At 54.0% G+C, this 18,031-nt stretch overlaps 1 protein-coding gene across 6 annotated transcripts in view; it reads left to right on the top strand.

Annotated features, from left to right (window-relative positions):
- Positions 1 to 18,031, top strand: part of MEF2D (myocyte enhancer factor 2D) — a 37,226-nt gene that overhangs the window by 10,187 nt on the left and 9,008 nt on the right. Inside the window, exons 2-9 of one of the 6 annotated variants that reach the window (XM_017852510.1) lie at positions 7,344 to 7,534; positions 8,134 to 8,337; positions 9,990 to 10,124; positions 10,967 to 11,177; positions 11,417 to 11,473; positions 13,556 to 13,746; positions 14,246 to 14,266; positions 15,502 to 15,631. In XM_017852510.1, coding sequence (XP_017707999.1) covers positions 7,481 to 7,534; positions 8,134 to 8,337; positions 9,990 to 10,124; positions 10,967 to 11,177; positions 11,417 to 11,473; positions 13,556 to 13,746; positions 14,246 to 14,266; positions 15,502 to 15,631 — 1,003 coding nt within the window. In that variant the 5' untranslated portion in view covers positions 7,344 to 7,480. Of the gene's footprint in view, positions 1 to 7,343; positions 7,535 to 8,133; positions 8,338 to 9,795; positions 9,934 to 9,989; positions 10,125 to 10,966; positions 11,178 to 11,416; positions 11,474 to 13,555; positions 13,747 to 14,245; positions 14,267 to 15,501; positions 15,632 to 18,031 lie in introns of all 6 variants that reach the window. The other 5 variants (XM_017852509.1, XM_017852508.1, XM_017852511.1 and 2 more) reach the window with 5 other exon arrangements.

Below are 18,031 nucleotides of genomic sequence, written 5' to 3'. Positions count from 1 at the left end.
CCTTAAGCTGAGACTGCAGGGCCTGCCCCCCACTTGAGTTCCTAGGGTGCCTGAGGCCTGAGACCACCCCTGCCCCAGGCCCAGCTTTCCTGGACTGCCTGCCCCCACAGCCCGACAGCCCGCCCCCAGGTCCCCTGTCGGTGAGTTAAAATTAGCTCAGTGCCCAGGCTAAAAATAGCCCCTGCCCAGCCCTGAGGCTGCTGGACTGGGGGAGGGGAGTCCCCAAGGGAGGGAAAGACGGTGGGAACCAGGGATTTGGGTAGTGAGCCTGCCAGACAGAACTTTGAAGGGTTGGGGCTGGGGCCCTGCTTTGAGATCAGACCCTAGAAGCACTTCTGGGGTAAAGAAAAGAGGCTGCTGTGGGAGGGGGCGGGGACAGAGAGGGGGCAGAGAGAATGCAGCATGAGAGGGAGACCCGAGAGGGGCCCAGGAGCAGGGGCGTGGGGAGCAGGCCATGCAGGAGGGGGTGTGAGAATTGGGCTGTGTGTGGGATGGGGAGAGGGACAATGTGAGGCTCCTGCCTTGGCTCAGACTTCAGAGGGGTAATGCCCCCCACTTCCTTTGTGAAGGAAGAGCTCACTATGTGAACCACAGAACATCTTGCCTGGGTGTTTGGGGGCATCACCGGGTTCACCTCGCCACCCTGTCTCCCAGAGCTCCTTAGCCTGTGTCTCTGCACTAGGGAAGAGGTCCCAGGGCTGAAGTTGGGAGAGAGAAATGACTAGAAAGGTTGTGAACCTGGGGGTAGACTGGGTAATAAGGCAGGGCCTGGGGATCGAGCTGGGCAGCCATGGTCCTTGGTCCTCGGTCCTCACTTCTGCTGCCTCTTAGGGCTGGCCTGCCTGCTCTGGGATGCTCCTTCCGGGGCTGTGTCTGGGTCCAGTCCAGGCCCCCGAGGGCCCCCTTTCGTCTCCCTGCCCTTGCCCTGGGTGGGACCTGCCCCTCCCTTGTCTGTCTCTTGGCTGGACTGCAAGTTCTCAGAGGGCAGGGGTGGTGTCCTGTTGAGTTATTCCCCCAGCGCTGGGCCAGGAGTCAGTCCTGGAAGCCGTTGTTGAACCTGTCTCTTGTTCTCTACCTGCTTCTCTCTGAGTCTTTGTCTCTGCGGGTCTCCTGCCTCTCCCTGTCCTCTAGCCCTCTCCTTGTCTGTCCCTGCTTCTGCCCCATAATGCCTTCTGGCCTTGCTGCCTCTTTTTCTCTGTTATCTTTCCTGTGTCTGTGTGTCTGTCCCCCCTCTGCCACCCTCTTCTGTGTCTGCCTCACCCACGCCTCCTCCTTCATTAGTGAGCAGGCTGCTTGAGGCCGCCTGACTGTGGGGGTGACAGGTGGATTGGATTGTCACCCCCTCCCCCAGTGCCTGCTGCTTATTTCATGCCCTGCAGCCCAGCCACAGGGAAGGGGCGGGAGGAGGGATGACAGCTGTCTCCAGCGCCTCCTGCCTTACCCTCCAGTCCTCAGCCTGCAGCCTGGAGCAGCCTGGGAGGGAGAGATGAAGGGCCCGCCTAATGAGAGCTCCCTTTCTTACCTTGAGGAAGAGCAGGTTGAGGCCCACTGCTCTGTGATGCGAGGCTGCTCACTCAGCCTCTCTGGGCGTCTGCTCCCTTTTGACCTGTGCTGGTATGGGAATTCTGGAAGCAGATGCCCTGTGGTTTCTTTGAGCCTTGGGACTACTAGGATGGGAACAGATATGGGTGGAAGGGTTTAGGGGAGAAGGAAGGTAGGTACTCCCCTGCCAAGAGCAAGAAAGAGAGGATAGAGGCTGGCCATGGGAAAGGAATTCCCCTGCAGCTCCATGGGAAGGACAGCTCTGCTCAGCCCTGCTGCAGCTGCAGGGAGGCTGCCCTGACCTCTCCCCTTCACCGCTCTCCCCACTGGCCCCAGGCCACCTTCACACAGGAACTGAGATAGCATCATTCTGAAACCCGAGAATGGTTTGAATATTGCTCAGGTACCAAGAGGTGTTGCATTGGGGGAGCCAGGGACCTGTTTCTTCTCCCATGCCCCTTGCAAACTAGTCCTCCTTTAGGGTACCTTTTGCACATCATTTGTAGCTCATTTGTATGTAAACACAACCCACAGGTTCTAATTGGGTCTGTACCTGGGCTTGGAAAAATGGCTATCAGTGGGGTCCTTCTGGATTCCCCCTTGGTCCCCTCAGCTCTCCTTCTTGTCAAGGGTGTTGTCAGAGGGGCCTCCTGTCCTGCATCCTCCCTGCTGTCCATTTGTGAAGTCTTCTCCTCAGCCACCCTTCTCTATAGTTGGTAAGTCTGTGCCTGCTTCCCTCTCTGGGCATCTGCTCCCTTTTGACCTGTGCTGGTATGGGAGCTCTGGAAGCAGATGCCCTGTAGTTTCTTTGAGCCTTGGGACCACTAGGATGGGAACAGATATGGGTGGACATTGCCAAATGTCTTCCCCGTCTTTGCTTCTCACATGTCTACCAGGAAGGCCCTGCCTCTGCCTGTCCCAGCCCCCTGCCACCCACGAGGTTCACCCTGCCCCACCCTTGTCCTATCCACGGAGTCAGGTGAATCAGAGTCAAGCAGCCAGAGCCTTGAGAGCCTTTGAAGGGGAACTTTTGGTGACATAGATACTGTCAGTCCGAGGAGTCATAGCTGTGGCCTGAGGTCAGGATTCGGCAGGCCCTGGGGCCATCAGAACAGGAAGGCCATCCTGACCCACCCCATCTCTTTGGTAGCCCAAGCCCTCCTGAGCCCTGGGCTCCAGATACCAGGCAGGGTGAAGGAGAGAGGGTTAGAAAAGAAGCAGCCAAGGGCCAGATCATCTGCGAGGGCTTCCTAGAGGAGGAGTAGACCAGACAGGAGAAGAATGGGGCCAGGGGAGGCTGGAGAGGAGAGACTCACATCTGGAGAACAGATGCCCAGGCCTCTGGCTCCTGCCAGTTGGTTAGGTAATTAGGCAGAGGGCTAATTAAGGAGGTCCAGGTGTTCATTAAAACCTCCCTAATTGGGTAGGAGGGAAGTTTAGCCAGGATAGGCCTCCAAACCTTGGATAGGGTCAGGTTAAGGTATTTTGTGCCTACCTAGGCCCCAGCTACCCCTTCCTCCAAAATCAGGGTCGAGTTCATGTTGTTGCCTCTGGGCTTTCAAAGACCCTGCAGCAATGTGGAATGGAGAGCAGAAGGAAAAAAGGTCAGTACACACTACGCCTGCTTTGTAGAGAGATTTGTGGTTAGATGGGAGGAAGGACTGCCTAAGGCAGGGGCATCTCCTCCTCTGGCAGTGTTGGCACAGAGGTGGGAGCAGCAGTGGGGAAAGGGCCCTGGGAAGCATGGAATTATAAAAAGTGCTTTGGGCTAGCTTGATAGGGAGTGTGGATAGATGGGGCCTGGTCTTTTTAACCCTGACTTCTCTCTGTCAGACGATGCTCAGTGAATCTCTGTGGCTTCCCTGTCTTCTCAGCCCTGATCCCTCTCTCGTCCTAGCTCCCCCAGCTTGAGGCGGGGGGGGGGGGGGGGCGGTGTAGGAGATCAGCCAGGGAGCTGGTTGCCAGGCGACAGTTGCCTAAGCAACCCCATCCTCTCCATCTCCATGTGCTCAGGGCTGCTCCTTAGAAGACTTTAGAGTCTCACCCTCTGCACCAGCCAACCTGAGGGTGGGGAGGGTTGAGGACTAGGATACCAGGCGTGGTTGGAGGGTGGGTGGTGTCCAAATCTTCAGGGGCCGTTGGGAGAGGAAGGGTTCTAGCTCCACAGAGGATAGAGTGAGAGGAACTGGTACTGCAGCAAGACTATTGGAGGTTAGACTGCAAGAAGGACTTCTCACAGCGCCACAACAATGAAATAGTATTTTCTTCTTTTCAACAGACATTTCCTGACCTCCTTCTTACAGGAGATAGAATAGTGAAAAAGACAGATGTGATTCTTGCCCTCATGAAACTTTAGCCTCATGGAGGAGCCAGGCGTTAAATAAAAGCACAGAATCATAGTTATTCACAATGGCGATAAGTGCTAGAAAGATTACAAGAGTGACTTTTCTGAGGGTCATGAAAACAAAGAGAGGTTTATCTTCCAGTTCGGAGGAAGAGGCAGTATTGGTCATAAGCTGACAGAGGTTACATCTCAGCAAGAATTTGGTTATGAACTAAAGGTGCTGAGAGGGAGATAGTAAAGGGGAGAGAGGGAAGGTAGATGCTCTAAATCGGAGGAGCCCAGTAGTTCCTGCATTTACCAGTCTAGATTGAGTTTTCAAGGCTAAGCCAGAGAATCCCATTTAAAAAGCCAACTATTGGTACCCCCTCCCCTTGCCCTCTGTGTGCCCTCCCCTACCTTCCCTGCCAAAGCCCACACCACTGTAGCTCTAGAAAGCGCGGTCTTTGGATTGCACTGGGAAGGAGGGAAGCTGAAATCCCTGGGCTGGAGCCTTTGCAATGGGAACTTGGCAGACACTGGGGTCACAGGTGAGGAATGGGGTGTCTGGAGGTGTTTGGGGCCCAGGTGTCTGGTGGGCCACTCAGGACTGGCTGGGCTGGTGTTGCTCTTGTCCCAGGGTACCAGTAGGAGGCCCAGGGCCCATGGAGCACCTTGAGGACAAGGAGGAGGGGAAGAGGAGGCCGGACAGGTGGCTCACACCTCTAACCCCAGCACTTTGTGAGGCTGAAGCGGGAGGACTGCTTGAGCCCAGGAGTTCAAGACCATCCTGGGCAACATAGGAGGAGACTCTGTCTCTACAAAAGTCAAAAAATTGGCCGGGCGCAGTGGCTTATGCCTGTAATCCCAGCACTTTGGGAGGCTGAGGCGGGCGGATCACGAGGTCAGGAGTTTGAGGCCAGCCTGACCAACATGGTGAAACCCCGTCTCTACTGAAAATACAGAAGTTAGCCAGGTGTGATGGCGCGTGCCTGTAATCCCAGCTATGCAGGAGGCTGAGACAGGAGAATCGCCTGAATCAGGGAGGCAGAGGTTGCAGTGAGCCGAGATCATGCCACTGCACTCCAGCGTGGGCAACAGAGTGAGACTCCATCTCAAAAAAAAAAAAAAAAAAGTCAAAAAATTAGTTGAGCATGGCAGTACACACTCATGGTCCGAGCTACTTGGGAGGTGAGGTAGGAGGATCACTTGAGCCCAGGAGTTTGAACCAGCCTGAGCCACATAGCGACACCCTGTATCTACAAAAAAAAAAAATTATTAATAAATTATCTGGGTGTGATGGCACACACCTGTATTCTCATCTACTTGGGAGGCTGAGGCTGGAAGGTTGAAGCTGCAGTGAGCTGTGATTGTACATTCCAGCCTGGACAACAGAGCAAGACCCTATCTTAAAAAACAGCAACCACCACCAAAAAAAAAAAAAAAAAGGTAGGGGATCATTTGAAGAGCAATGCATTTATCTGCATTGTTTTCCGTAGATATCCAGGCAGAGCAGAAGCTCTCCAGCTAGGCTGGGGAGCAGTCTTGGTAATGGGGCCGGTATTCCCAGCTCCTCCCCAGTTCATAGATTCCATGTCTTCCCTCTCCCGCTTCCCTCATGAGCAAGAGACCAAGGATGAACTTTAGCATCTACTGTGGTACCTTAGGGGCCATGTTGAGTTGGGCTGGAAAGACTCCAGGGAAACTCAGCAGCCATTGGCAGTGGGAGCTGGGGGGTAGGGGTAGGGGTTGTTCTCTGTCATCAAACACCTCTACCCAGGTAGTGGGCAGTGGGTGCAGAGGATCAGACAGTGGATGGGGGTCTACATCCCTAGACTCTGCAGTAGGGTCTCTGGGCATGGGGCTCTATGGAAGGGGAGCTCTGGAGGGGAGGGTGGGCATTCTCTGGTCCAGGCTTCTCCCAGGACCCAAATAGAGTGGCTTTAGAAAGCCTGGGCCCCAGTTCACTGTCCTCTTCCAACATCTTCCAGAAAGCTCCACTTTTGATGCAAGGACTCCTGGAATCAGAACTGGAGGGGCCCTGAAGTCATTCCAAGCCTCCATCCCATCCTGGGCCCTTCCAGTACCCAAGGACTCACCCAGCCTGTGTAGGCACTGCCCACACTGGAGAGAATGCACCTTTTCTAGCCCAGGCTGTGCTGCCATCCTTGAGCCCCCTCCCATCCTGTGGTGCCTCCTGGAGTTGTGCAGTGCAGGGGCTGTTTCTCCTCCTGGCTTTAGCATGGAGCTGTTCAACCAGTGGGCTGTGAGGGGGTTACAGGTGTCCTGAGACAGCAAGTTCTCTGCCTGGTGCCTGCATCCGCCTGGCTGCCAGTGGCCTCCCCAGGGTGTATCATTTGGCCCTGTATTTTCTCTGTCTGCTTCAAGATGTGCAAGGTTGGGAAGCACTACTCTTAGACTGAACTTGGATTCTAGATGTGGCCCGTACCGCTAGAGCAGAAATCAGCAAACTATGGCCCATGGACCAAATTTGGCCCATGCCCATTTTTGTAAATGTAGTTGTATTGGATCACAGCCATGCTCATGCTCATTCGTTTGTGTGTTGCTGTCTGTTGCTTTCATGGTACAGTGACAGAGTTGAGTAGTTACAACAGAGATTGTATGGTCTGCAAAGCCTGAAATATTTACTATCTGGCCCCAAAATGTGCATCTCCTGGTCTAGAGGAATGGTTTCATTGTTTTAAGCAGCACAACTCTTTCTTTCCTCAAACAAAAATCTTAGGCTGGGCGTGTCCGAAGGTAGCGAGTTAGCTCAATTGATTGTTCACAGTCAGTTACAGATCGAACTCCTTGTTCTACTGTTTCCTCTCTTCTCATTACTGCACTTGACTAGGCTTTTAAAAATAAAAAGAAACCTTAGGCTTAAGCTCACTGAGGAAACAGATTGGTGTGGAGGAACTCTAGTTGAAGGGAGATGTGGGTGCTACAACCCCAGGCCCCACTACAGGATCCAGGCCCCAGCTCTGGTATGTTCTTGAGCCAGGGGCACCAGAGACATCCCATCCTGGCACCAGGTATACCATGCTTGTTGTTCACTGACTGGGCAGATGTCCTCTCAGCATTGTCTCCAGTCCAAGCTCCAGAGTGGGAACCATAGTTCTAGGCCAGAGGAGCAGCTGGAGCACCCGGATGTCCATACTACAAGCAGGTTCTAGAGAGAAGAATGGGCCATGGGATATTCTCTGAGACCTGGACCCTTGGAAGCCAGGAGGTCCATTTACTCTGACCTAGAGCCTGAGGACAGCAGTGACCGAGGAGAAAGAGCCTGGGCCTTGGTGTGAGCTCCAGCTTGTGCCTGGCTGTGGCATACCATTCCCTCAGACAGCATTGCCTCATGTTGAGGGTGGAGCTCAGATGCTGCCAGGCTCTACAGGGGTGCTGCGAGCCTGGCCTGTGTGCCTAGGGAGCAGGGCTGGGGGTTTTGGGGGCTCAGAGTCCTCTCATGACCCTCCCCTTCCAGGAGGCTGTGCAGAAGGTATCCTGCAGACCATGAACTGAGCACTGTTCCCAGACTGTTCATGAGCACAGTGTAAGGTGTGCCAAGATCCACCACCCAGCGAGCCCCTCCCCTCCGTAGCACGAGGACCCTCGGAGAAGATGGGGAGGAAAAAGATTCAGATCCAGCGAATCACCGACGAGCGGAACCGACAGGTAGGGAAGTCTTAGAGCCACACGAAGCGGGTGAGGGCAGGGAGCAGGCCTCTGCCTCTACTCCCTCCAGGCATTCCAAGAGGGCTTTGTGGAAGAGGGGAAACTATGAGCTATTACAGAAGGGGAAGGGAGATTGGGAGAAGAGGAACCCCAACCTCTTCACAGTTCTTGGAGCTCTGTGTCCCAGGACTTCAAGGCTCATCTGCTGCCACAGCTAGATGAGCCCATGTTCCCATCCCAGAGCCATATGCAAGCCTTAGGTCATACCCCCAGGCACTCCCCATTTCCCAACAGGAATCCTCCCCCTCTTCTTCTCCACTGACCTCTTCATAGCCTCCAGCACAGAGGTGTGGAGTTCTGTCCACCTGACTCCTGCCCCTTCAGTGAGTTGGGCTCTGGCTTGTATCTCAGCTGTGTGTTGGCCTACAAGCACTAGCCTGGTCCTTCCCCAAACCAGGGACTCCTGAGACCAGGGGCTGTGTCACACTGAGAATGGGGGCTCCTGAGGGCAGGGGCAATGTCCAGCCATCTGTAGGCTGGGACTCCCAGTCAGGCCTTAACTGAGCCAGATCTGGCCACCCACCCATCCTTCTCTGCAGGTGACTTTCACCAAGCGGAAGTTTGGCCTGATGAAGAAGGCGTATGAACTGAGCGTGCTATGTGACTGCGAGATCGCACTCATCATCTTCAACCACTCCAACAAGCTGTTCCAGTACGCTAGCACCGACATGGACAAGGTGCTGCTCAAGTACACGGAGTACAATGAGCCACACGAGAGCCGCACCAATGCCGACATCATCGAGGTGGGCCCACACACACAGGCACCAGGACACACCCCCTGCCTGCATCCACATGGACACGTGCCCGCGTTGCATGTACACGCAGACCTGCCTATGCACACACCCTGGTATACATGCCCCTTGTAGCCCCTCACCTGTGTGCACACACATACAAACCCTCCTCCCATCACACAAACCCAGGGCCTGAGGAGGAAGCAAGGGCAGTTCAGGTGAACAGGCCAGTGCCAGGCTGCCGGCCCACACCCACCCTGACCTCTCCAAAAGTCTGTCTTCTGTCGTCCAGCGTGATGTAACATCTCTCTTACCTTCTTGCATCCTGTCTTTCTCTTTGTCTCTCTTTCCCCACTTCTCCATCTTTTGGTGTGCTTCTGCACCTGCCTCTTCCTTTTTTAAATCTCCCTCTTTGTTTCCATCTCTCCTGCTGTCTCTGTCTGTTTGTGGGCCTGGTGGTTCTATTTTCTGTTTCAAAGAGAGCCAACATTGTGAACTGTTGAAGGACATAGGCTTTGGAATTCAGCTCTGACCTTTATTGGCCACATGGCCTTGGGCAGGTGCTTAGGCTTTCCTGAGCCTTGGTGCCCACCTCCACAAAATGGGGCCAGTACCTGCTTTGAAGGGTGCTGTGTGAATTGAATGTCCCTGCTTCTCACACTGAGGTGCGTGCACCTTGGGGGTACAGAACTTGTGCTGACGAAGAGGGTGCCCGGGAAGCCACAGGCCTACTCAGAGATTTGGAGGAAAGTCCCTTATTTTTATGTTAGAGAAGACAGATTTACTCTAGACTGGAAGGTAAAATTTGCATTCATTTTAAAGACAAAGCAAGTATCTGTAAAGCTATTTTGAGCATGAAGAGGGCAGCTTTGGAGTCTACTGCAGATCCCCCAGCTGTGCCTCCACTAGAGTGTGGGGTGGTCACAGTAGGGACTCAGTGTTCATCCCCTTTCCTTTTCCACATCCCATTCCCCGCTCTCTCTTTCTCCATCTCTATTTCTCCCTTCCTCCTCTTCTCCTAAGCAGAGCCCAGGGGCTGGGATGAGCAGACCCCTGCCTACCTCTCCCTGGAGAACTCAGTACCTTCTGGTCAGGGCTTACCACAGAGTGGTCAGGCAGGGACTGGCCCAGGGCACCAGCCCCTTAGCCCATCCCCTGGAAGCCCCCTCCCTGCCTGTCACTTTGGAAGTACGTGTCTCCCTGCCAAGGGCACCCCCAGGTTAGGCTCACCTTCCAGCCTTGTTCTCTGTGTTCCGATGGCTCCTACCAAGCCGATCTTCACACGGTGCCCCAGGAGGCACTGTCAGTGGGGAGGGGCAGGTTACATTGAGTCGGGCGGAGGAGATTCTGGGAACCCTGAGGAAGGAGGTCCGGGAAGAGGAGGGGGCCCTTAGGGAGGGGCTGGAAGGAACTCAGGTGAGGCGGGTGGGAAGGACTCTCACCCAGCTGATGGCAGTGGTGCGGTTACAGACCCTGAGGAAGAAGGGCTTCAACGGCTGCGACAGCCCGGAGCCCGACGGGGAGGACTCGCTGGAACAGAGCCCCCTGCTGGAGGACAAGTACCGGCGCGCCAGCGAGGAGCTCGACGGGCTCTTCCGGCGCTATGGGGTGAGCCCCACTCACTCTGTCTCTGTTGGCCCCCCCTTCCGGCCCCTTCCCCCCAGGCGCTGCACAAGAAGCACAGGGAATGTGAGAGCCCTGAGGTGGACGAGGTGTTTGCCCTGACCCCCCAGACGGAAGAGAAATATAAAAAGATAGACGAGGAGTTTGATAAAATGATGCAGAGTTATAGACTGGCCGTGAGTAGTCGCATGGAGCAGAGCCTCCCTGTGGTGCATGGTGTGGCTTCGCGCCCTGGCTCTCGGCTGCCCTGATGGGTGCTCCGCTCTGAGCCATGCTCGGGTTCTTAGTGACCTCTGAGGAACCTCTGACCTTGGTCATGATAAACCTGCATCCCTTGCTGAGACTCTACTGGGATGGAGCACAAGTTGTAAGTTGGAGAGGCCTGAAGTGTCCCCCTCGCCAGCAAGAAGTGTGTAGATGACATGAGATCCTTAGAGGACAGCAAAGTGGAGTGTGCTCTTTGTCCAGATGTTATTTTGGGGGAGAGGCCTGCTTGGGCTTTCTTTGATAGCCCAACCAGAGACACTCAGCCTTGTGTAGGGAAAGCAGAACTGCTGAAAGGGAAGGCAGCGAGGTGGGGGTGAGCTCTCTCTGCAGCAGGCCACATGGGTGGAGACTGCAAGAGAAATGATGTCCCGACTTGTGGCACAAGCCTTTAACAGCCGTGTGTGTGAATCTGGGTCTGTTCTCAGGGCCTCTAACCTACTCCCCGTGTGTCCTGCCTGGCTGAGGACTAACCCACCTCCACTAGGGGGTGTCCCTGGTCCTGTCTGCAGTGAGCAGAGCCCTGTTCTCATTCTCTGGGCCAGAAATGGACCCAGAGCTTCTCCCCAAAGTTCTTCCTTGTTGGGAGTGGCAGGCAGGACTCCACAAGGGCACAGGGCAGGGAGCTTGAACTGCTGGCCCTAGGATGTGTAGCCCAGAAATGAGAAGAACCCTTGCCTGCCCTCCCAGGAAAAGTAGGATCCATGGAAGGGGTTAACCTGGCCTGATCCTGCCCCTCCATCTTTCTGTCTAGTCAGCTGTCCCGGCCCCCAACTTTGCCATGCCTGTCACGGTGCCCGTGTCCAATCAGAGCTCACTGCAGTTCAGCAATCCCAGCGGCTCCCTGGTCACCCCTTCCCTGGTGACGTCATCCCTCACGGACCCGCGGCTCCTGTCCCCCCAGCAGCCAGCACTACAGAGGAACAGTGTGTCTCCTGGCCTGCCCCAGCGGCCAGCTAGTGCAGGTGAGTGGGCTGGCAGGTGGGTAGGTGAGGTGGAAATTAGATGTGACGGGGACTTTGGGATTCCATTTTCAACGGCGAGTATTTCTTTTCACCTACCACAGCATTCTCCCATTTATGTGACTCCTGAGGGAAGGGAGTATGACTCTTCCTCCTGGGGTCATCTCTTCATGTTCAGTCCCGAAGACTCACTCTTGAAGGGGGAGTGCTGTCAGCTCATGCTGGTTCTGTTTTTCCTCCAGGGGCCATGCTAGGGGGTGACCTGAATAGTGCTAACGGAGCCTGCCCCAGCCCTGTCGGTGAGTGCAGCTATCCTTCTACCTGGAGGTGGGGAGGGTTGCCCACTCAGTGGCCTCAGCAGGTCCAAGGACCAGGAAGGACCTAGATGAGAGGAGGGGAGGATCCCAGAGCCAGAACTGGATGAAGAGTCAGTTAGAGATTTTAAGCCCCTGGATTTTGTTTTCTGTAGCAATGATTGGTGTGGGTGATCAGCAGAGATGGAGGCTCAGGGAATTCTGGGCAAACTGTGAGAATGGGCCAGCATTTCTAGTTGGAGGGGAAGACCCAAGTTTTTGCAGTTGAGTGTGGTTGGGATCTGGAAGATGAGAATGCCGGGCGTTGCCCAGACAAACAATAGGGACAGACTCACGTAAACACTCACACAGTCTCTCACACACATACGTGCATTCTCCCTCTTACAGAAGTATCCAGATGTTAGATGTGCACTTGTGAGCACACATACATAAGCCACAGAAGAGGCCGGGCGCAGTGGCTCACGCCTGTAATCCTAGCACTTTGGGAGGCCGAGGTGGATGGATCACCTGAGGTCGGGAGTTTGAGACCAGCCTGACCAACATGGAGAAACCCCATCTCTACCAAAAATACAAAATTAGCTGGATGTGGTGGCTCATGCCTGTAGTCCCAGCTACTCAGGAGGCTGAGGCAGGAGAATCGCTTAAACTCAGGAGGTGGAGATTGTGGTGAACTGAGATCATGCCATTGAACTCCAGCCTGGGCAACAAGAGCGAAACTCCGTCTCAAAAAAATAAAAAAATAAGCCACAGAAGAAAGGCTGTCCCCCACCCGTGGCAGCCGACAGCCCCTCCTACCCTGTGCCGTTGTCCGGCTGGGTGACTGTGACTTCGAATGTCATGATTGACGTCACCCTGACATTCCTGCCATTCCCAGAGTGATCCGGGAATTGGGATGGAGGCAGGCACACACTTCCAGAGCAGCAGTGTGCTCTTAGGGGACAGAGCAAGGAGGCATTTCTGACTGTGGTCACCCTCACATCCTTGGACCTCAGCATCCCCCTGCTCAGTTTTGGAGCACTATGTAATACCTCCCTGGTGATAATTGTGTCACAGGGTCAGAGGAAATTAAAGGAGTGGGTGAGTGTCACCCTCTTCAAGGAGAAGGTCAAAGAAATGCTTGTAGAACTCAAGGGAGCAGTGATACGTAGAGACCCTTGAGTCTAGCGTGTGGAAAGTGGGAGAGAGCACTCACTTGGCCTCCAGCCAGCTTTGTGGCCCTGGGCAAGTTGTTATACTTCTCCCAAGCATGCTCTAGTTTCCTCTTCTGTGAACAGGGCTAATGTCCTGTCTGTCTTGCAGAGTTAATGTGAGGATTAAATAAGATAATCCATGTGTGAAAGGCCTGTGTGGATTGTAGAATAGGGAGCAGATATAAAAGATTGTTATTACATTTATTATTACCAGGCTAATTATGGTGGTGGCTGTGTTATCTGTCTCCCAGTGCCAATAACACCATCACCAACAGTGAATGGCTTGTTTCTCCCAAGCTGTTGGCAACTTGTCACGTGTTGATCCAAATCACATCATCCACCCCCAGCTCACGGCAAATGGAGCAGTCCGAGTGGTTGTTGGTTTGTCACGGTGACCAGGCTTCTCAGTGAGGCCCAGATTCCAGGCTGCCGCCCCTTCCACATCCTGGTCATGGTGGGTCCTGTCTGGGGGAGACTGTAGGATCTCAAAATGCTGGACTTCCTGCCTGTGGAGACTAAAGAAGAGAGAAAACAGGGAGAGGCTTGGGTACAGAAGAACCTCTTGGCCGTCGCAGAGCCTAGAGGCAATGGTTGCTTTCCAGTTCTTCCCACGGACCTCAGAGTCCCATCACTGAGTCCCATCACATGCAGCTTGGAGTTAGGGAAACGAACCTCAAGATTCAGGAGTAAGGGGTACTTGCCTCCCATTATTCCCAAGACATGAAGTGTTTAGGGAATATCAGATAGCTCAGCCCCCACTCAAAGCCTGAGTGTGGCTTTGACAGGTTCCAGGTGACAGGAGTATTGTGTGGGGAAGTTAACAGGGCTGAAGGGTAGGCCTGTTTTTCCTTTCACCCTCATGTTGTCACTTCTCCAGGGAATGGCTACGTCAGTGCTCGGGCTTCCCCTGGCCTCCTCCCTGTGGCCAATGGCAACAGCTTAAACAAGGTCATCCCTGCCAAGTCTCCACCCCCACCCACCCACAGCACCCAGCTTGGAGCCCCCAGCCGCAAGCCCGACCTGCGAGTCATCACTTCCCAGGCAGGAAAGGGGTTAATGCATCACTTGGTAAGTGGGTGTCTGGGCCAAGGGTGGGGGCTGGGGAATGGAAGAGTAGGGACAGGGAAAAGAGCAGACCTCTAGCAGGAGAGATGAAGGCTAGCCAGCAGTTAGGACTTCCCGGGAGAGATCATGGAAGCATGACTTTTTATGAGCTTTTTCTTCCCAGAGGGCCTTTTAAGAGGTTGCAACACAAGAAGTTCCAGCCTAAGGCACTAAAAAGGGACAGGAGGTGAGAGAGAAGGTTCTGTGATGGGGAGGATCATAGAAGGATTTGCCACTACAGCAGAAGGGATGGGGGATTAGATTGTGAGCATTTCCTAACTGGTGGAGATTGGGATGGAGCATCTCTGGAAATCAGTCAGGACAGTGACTCTGCCTTTGTAGGCTGGGTAGAGCCATCCGACTCTCATGCAGAGAAGTGACTCTAACGGCTGTGGGGACAGAGGTGTGGGGGAGGGCAGTGGCCAGAGACTGAACATGCCCTTGGTTTTATTTCTGCTCTCAGACTGAGGACCATTTAGATCTGGTAAGTGAGGCTGTGAGCTTTTTGCTGTGGCTTTGAATTCTGGGTGTTGCTCTGTGGTCCCTCAGCATGAAGTACGTGTGCGTCCTTGGCCTCTCGCCTGTGCGCAGACTGTTGCTGCTTCTTCGCTTAGTTGCCAGGAGCTGCGCTTAGGTGCCAAGTGGGATTCAGAGGTGAATGGGGCGGGGGTGAGAGGTCAGGCGTGTGTGTGTGTGTGTGCCTGTGTGTACATGAATGTCTGCATGTGGTGTTACATTCATTCAGGCATGCCTTTCTCTGTATGTACGTGTGCGAGGGAGTGGGCCAGCCCAGGACTCAGAGGCCCCACCCTGATCCCTGTACTAGGCCCACTAGTCCTCTGACTCCACTCAGGCCCACACTGCATTCTTGGGATCCAGGACAGGATCCTTCTCAGGAGGGAAGTCAGCTGGAAGGAGAAGTCAGTGTTTCAGAGGAAGCCAAGGCCCAGGACCAGGCTGGACTTGACCTTCTTGGTGGGGGCTTCCCACCTCCCCTGTCTCCCTGTGCTTCCTCCTGCCCTTAGCCCATGGCATGGGCACTCAGAGGCATGCACAGCTGCTCATTTTCCTCCTCTCTCTCACACACTTACATACACACCCCCAGCCAGGAGTGGGGCAGGGGCTCCTCCCTCCCCATCTCCCTGACGGGAGGCCAGAGAGGCTGGAAAAGGCAGGCAGGCTTTGGCGGCCAACACGGCGGCAGTTTCGGCCCCAGCGTGGAGTTGGAATAAACAAGTGACTCAGCGGCAGATGGAGCTGACAGCCCCACACACGTGTGTGCATACGCGCAGGCACACACCAGGCCCACCAATTCCTCGAGATGCCAGCCAACGGCTCTGCTGGCGCCGTGTAGCTGGGTGCGATGATGGATGCGGAGAGTGGGCTCCAGAGGGACAGCGCATGGACGATGTCTCTTTCTCACCGCACCTGGGAGGCTGGGCGACGTGTCAGTGCTGGGGCACAAGGGCCAGCACACGTGCCTTTATCTTTGCATGTGTGTTGGTGTCAGTGAATCTGTGTGTGCATGTTTCCCTCCGTGGATCTGAGTGTCTCTGTGAATGCACCAACGTGTCTTTGTGTATCTGTGGGGGCCTCTGTGCTAAGACACCCCACCTTGGCTTTGGGATTCAGGGAACCCACCTTGGCCTCGGGATGGAGGGCCAGCATGAGAGCTGCCCACCTATCAGCCACCTCCTGACAGACAGTTTTCTCCTACAGAACAATGCCCAGCGCCTTGGGGTCTCCCAGTCTACCCATTCGCTCACCACCCCAGTGGTTTCTGTGGCAACGCCGAGTTTACTCAGCCAGGGCCTCCCCTTCTCTTCCATGCCCACTGCCTACAACACAGGTGAGTGTTCATGTGACATGTGCATGTGTGCACCTGGGCTTGGGGCAGGCAGTGGCCAGACAGAAATGCTAGATATCCCCTGGACAGGCCCCATCTGAGGAGGGCCATTGATTTGGGGGAGTCCGCACCTAATTATGGTTAACAGATTTAGCAAATAAAAGCAAAGAATGCTTTTAAATTTGAATTTCAGACAAAATAAGTAGTTTTTTAGTACAAGTATGTCCCAAAAACATTCTTCTGCTAATGTATGTCCCAAAGACATATTTTATTTTTGGGGTTTTGTTGTTGTTTTTTTTTCTTTTTTGGAACAGGGTTTCACTCTGTCACCCAGACTGGAGTGCAGTGGTGCCATCTTAGCTCACTACAGCCTTGAACTCCTGGGCTCAAGTGATCCTCCTGCCTCAGTCTCCTGAGTACCTGGGACTACAGGCACATTCCCCCATGCCTGGCTCTTTTTAAATTTTTTTTTGTACAAACAGGGTCTCTCTGTTGCCCAGGCTAGTCTCACATTCCTGGTCTCAAGCAGTCCTTCTGCCTCAGTCTCCCAAAGTGCTGTGTTACCGACTGTGCCCAGCACCAAAGACATACTTATGCTAACAAATTACGCATTGTTTCATCTGAAATTCAAATTTAGGCTTTTTTTTTTTTTTTTTTTTTTTTTTTTTAAGGCAGTCTCTGTCACCCAGGTTGGAGTGCAGTATTGTGACCTTGGCTCACTGCAACCTCTACCTCCTGGGTTGAAGTGATTCTCATGCCTCAGCCTCCTGAGTAGCTGGGATTACAGGAACGCGCCACCATGCCCAGCTAATTTTTATATTTTTAGTAGAGACAGGGTTTTGCCATGTTGCCTGGGCTGGGCTCAAACTCCTGAGTTCAAGTGATCCACCAAAGTGCTGGGATTACAGGCATGAGCCACCGTGCCTGGCTGGCGTTGTTTATTTTTTAAATAGTACTTAATGGAAGAGGGAGCCCCTGTCCTCAGGAAGCCTGGAGCCTGAGGAGGAGACAGGACAGAGGCAGGTCTGCAGATGGTTCAGGCTGACCAATCTCTAGGCTCCAGGTATGGGGAGTGGTGAGGGGGACATGGTCAGTTCAGAAAAGCTTCCTGGAAGAGAATGAAGGAATGAGGGAGAAAAGATCAAGGAGGCTGAGGAGGCCAGAGAGAAAACACAGTCAGGGTCAGTTTGCCAGCTTCCTGGGAAAGCCAAATGGGGGCTCCAGGGCAAGGCGGAGGGGGAAGAAGAGCGTCTCTCCTCTAGTTTTGGCATGGTGGTGGAATGATGATGGGGGAGGGAAGGAGGAAGAGGGAGGAAGGTTGGAGAAGGGGATCTGAAGGTAAAGAGTCACTTAAGGACATGAGAAAGGTCTCTGGATAGAAGAATTCAGGTAGGACGCCCAGTGCCCAGGCTGTCCTGGGTCCCTAGGGCCATCCTGGACTGTGTCACCCACTCACACCTGCACAGGAACAGTCTGTGATACTCTCAGCCATCCTTGCCTGTACTCTTAAGTCGCTGTGTCAGGAAGGACTTGCCATAAGGAAACACCTTGTCCCCTGGTTTCAGAGCATTCATGTGGCTGGGGAACCTGGGCTCTTTCCAGCTAGAGACCTCTGCCTTCCTCAGGTTCTCTCACATGTGAATGGTTATGTCAGGCCAGTTCCTATGGTGAGTTTAGTCTGGACCAAAAGACCCATAAACCTCTCCCCCTTCCCCAAGCCTCCCAGAGTTGCACCATGCTAGGTACCAGACACCAGTGCGAATACCCACAAAATCCCACCTCCTCCCCACGTGTAAAAATCCAGAACCCAGGCCGGGTGTGGTGGCTCACACCTGTAATCCCAGCACTTTGGAAGGCTGAGGCGGGCGGATCATGAAGTCAAGAGATGGAGACCATCCTGGCCACATGGTGAAACCCTGTCTCCACTAAAAATACAAAAATCAGCTGGGTGTAGTGGTGTGTACCTATAGTCCCAGCTACTCTGGTGGCTGAGGCAGGAGAATCACTTGAATCCGGGAGGCAGAGGTTGCCATGAGCCAAGATCGCACCACTGCACTTCAGCCTGGTGACAAAGTGAGACTCCCCCTCCAAAAAAAAAAGGAAAAGTTCAAACATAAAAAGACCGGGCACGGTGGCTCAAGCCTGTAATCTCAGCACTTTGGGAGGCCGAAGTGGGCAGATCATGAGGTCAGGAGATCGAGACCATCCTGGCTAACACAGTGAAACCCTGTCTCTACTAAAAATACAAAAAATTAAGCCAGGTATAGTGGAATGTGCCTGTAATCCCAGCTACTCAGGAGGCTAAGGCAGGAGAATCACTTGAACTTGGGAAGCGGAGGTTGCAGTAAGCCGAGATCACGCCACTGCACTTCAGCCTGGGCAACAGAGTGAGACTCCGTCTCA

The sequence above is a fragment of the Rhinopithecus bieti genome, unplaced genomic scaffold (assembly GCF_001698545.2).
Source record: "Rhinopithecus bieti isolate Rb0 unplaced genomic scaffold, ASM169854v2 scaffold_33937, whole genome shotgun sequence".
Lineage (NCBI taxonomy): Eukaryota > Metazoa > Chordata > Mammalia > Primates > Cercopithecidae > Rhinopithecus > Rhinopithecus bieti.
The sequence above is the reverse complement of the archived record's forward strand: the minus strand, read 5'-3'. Positions and strand labels throughout refer to the sequence as shown.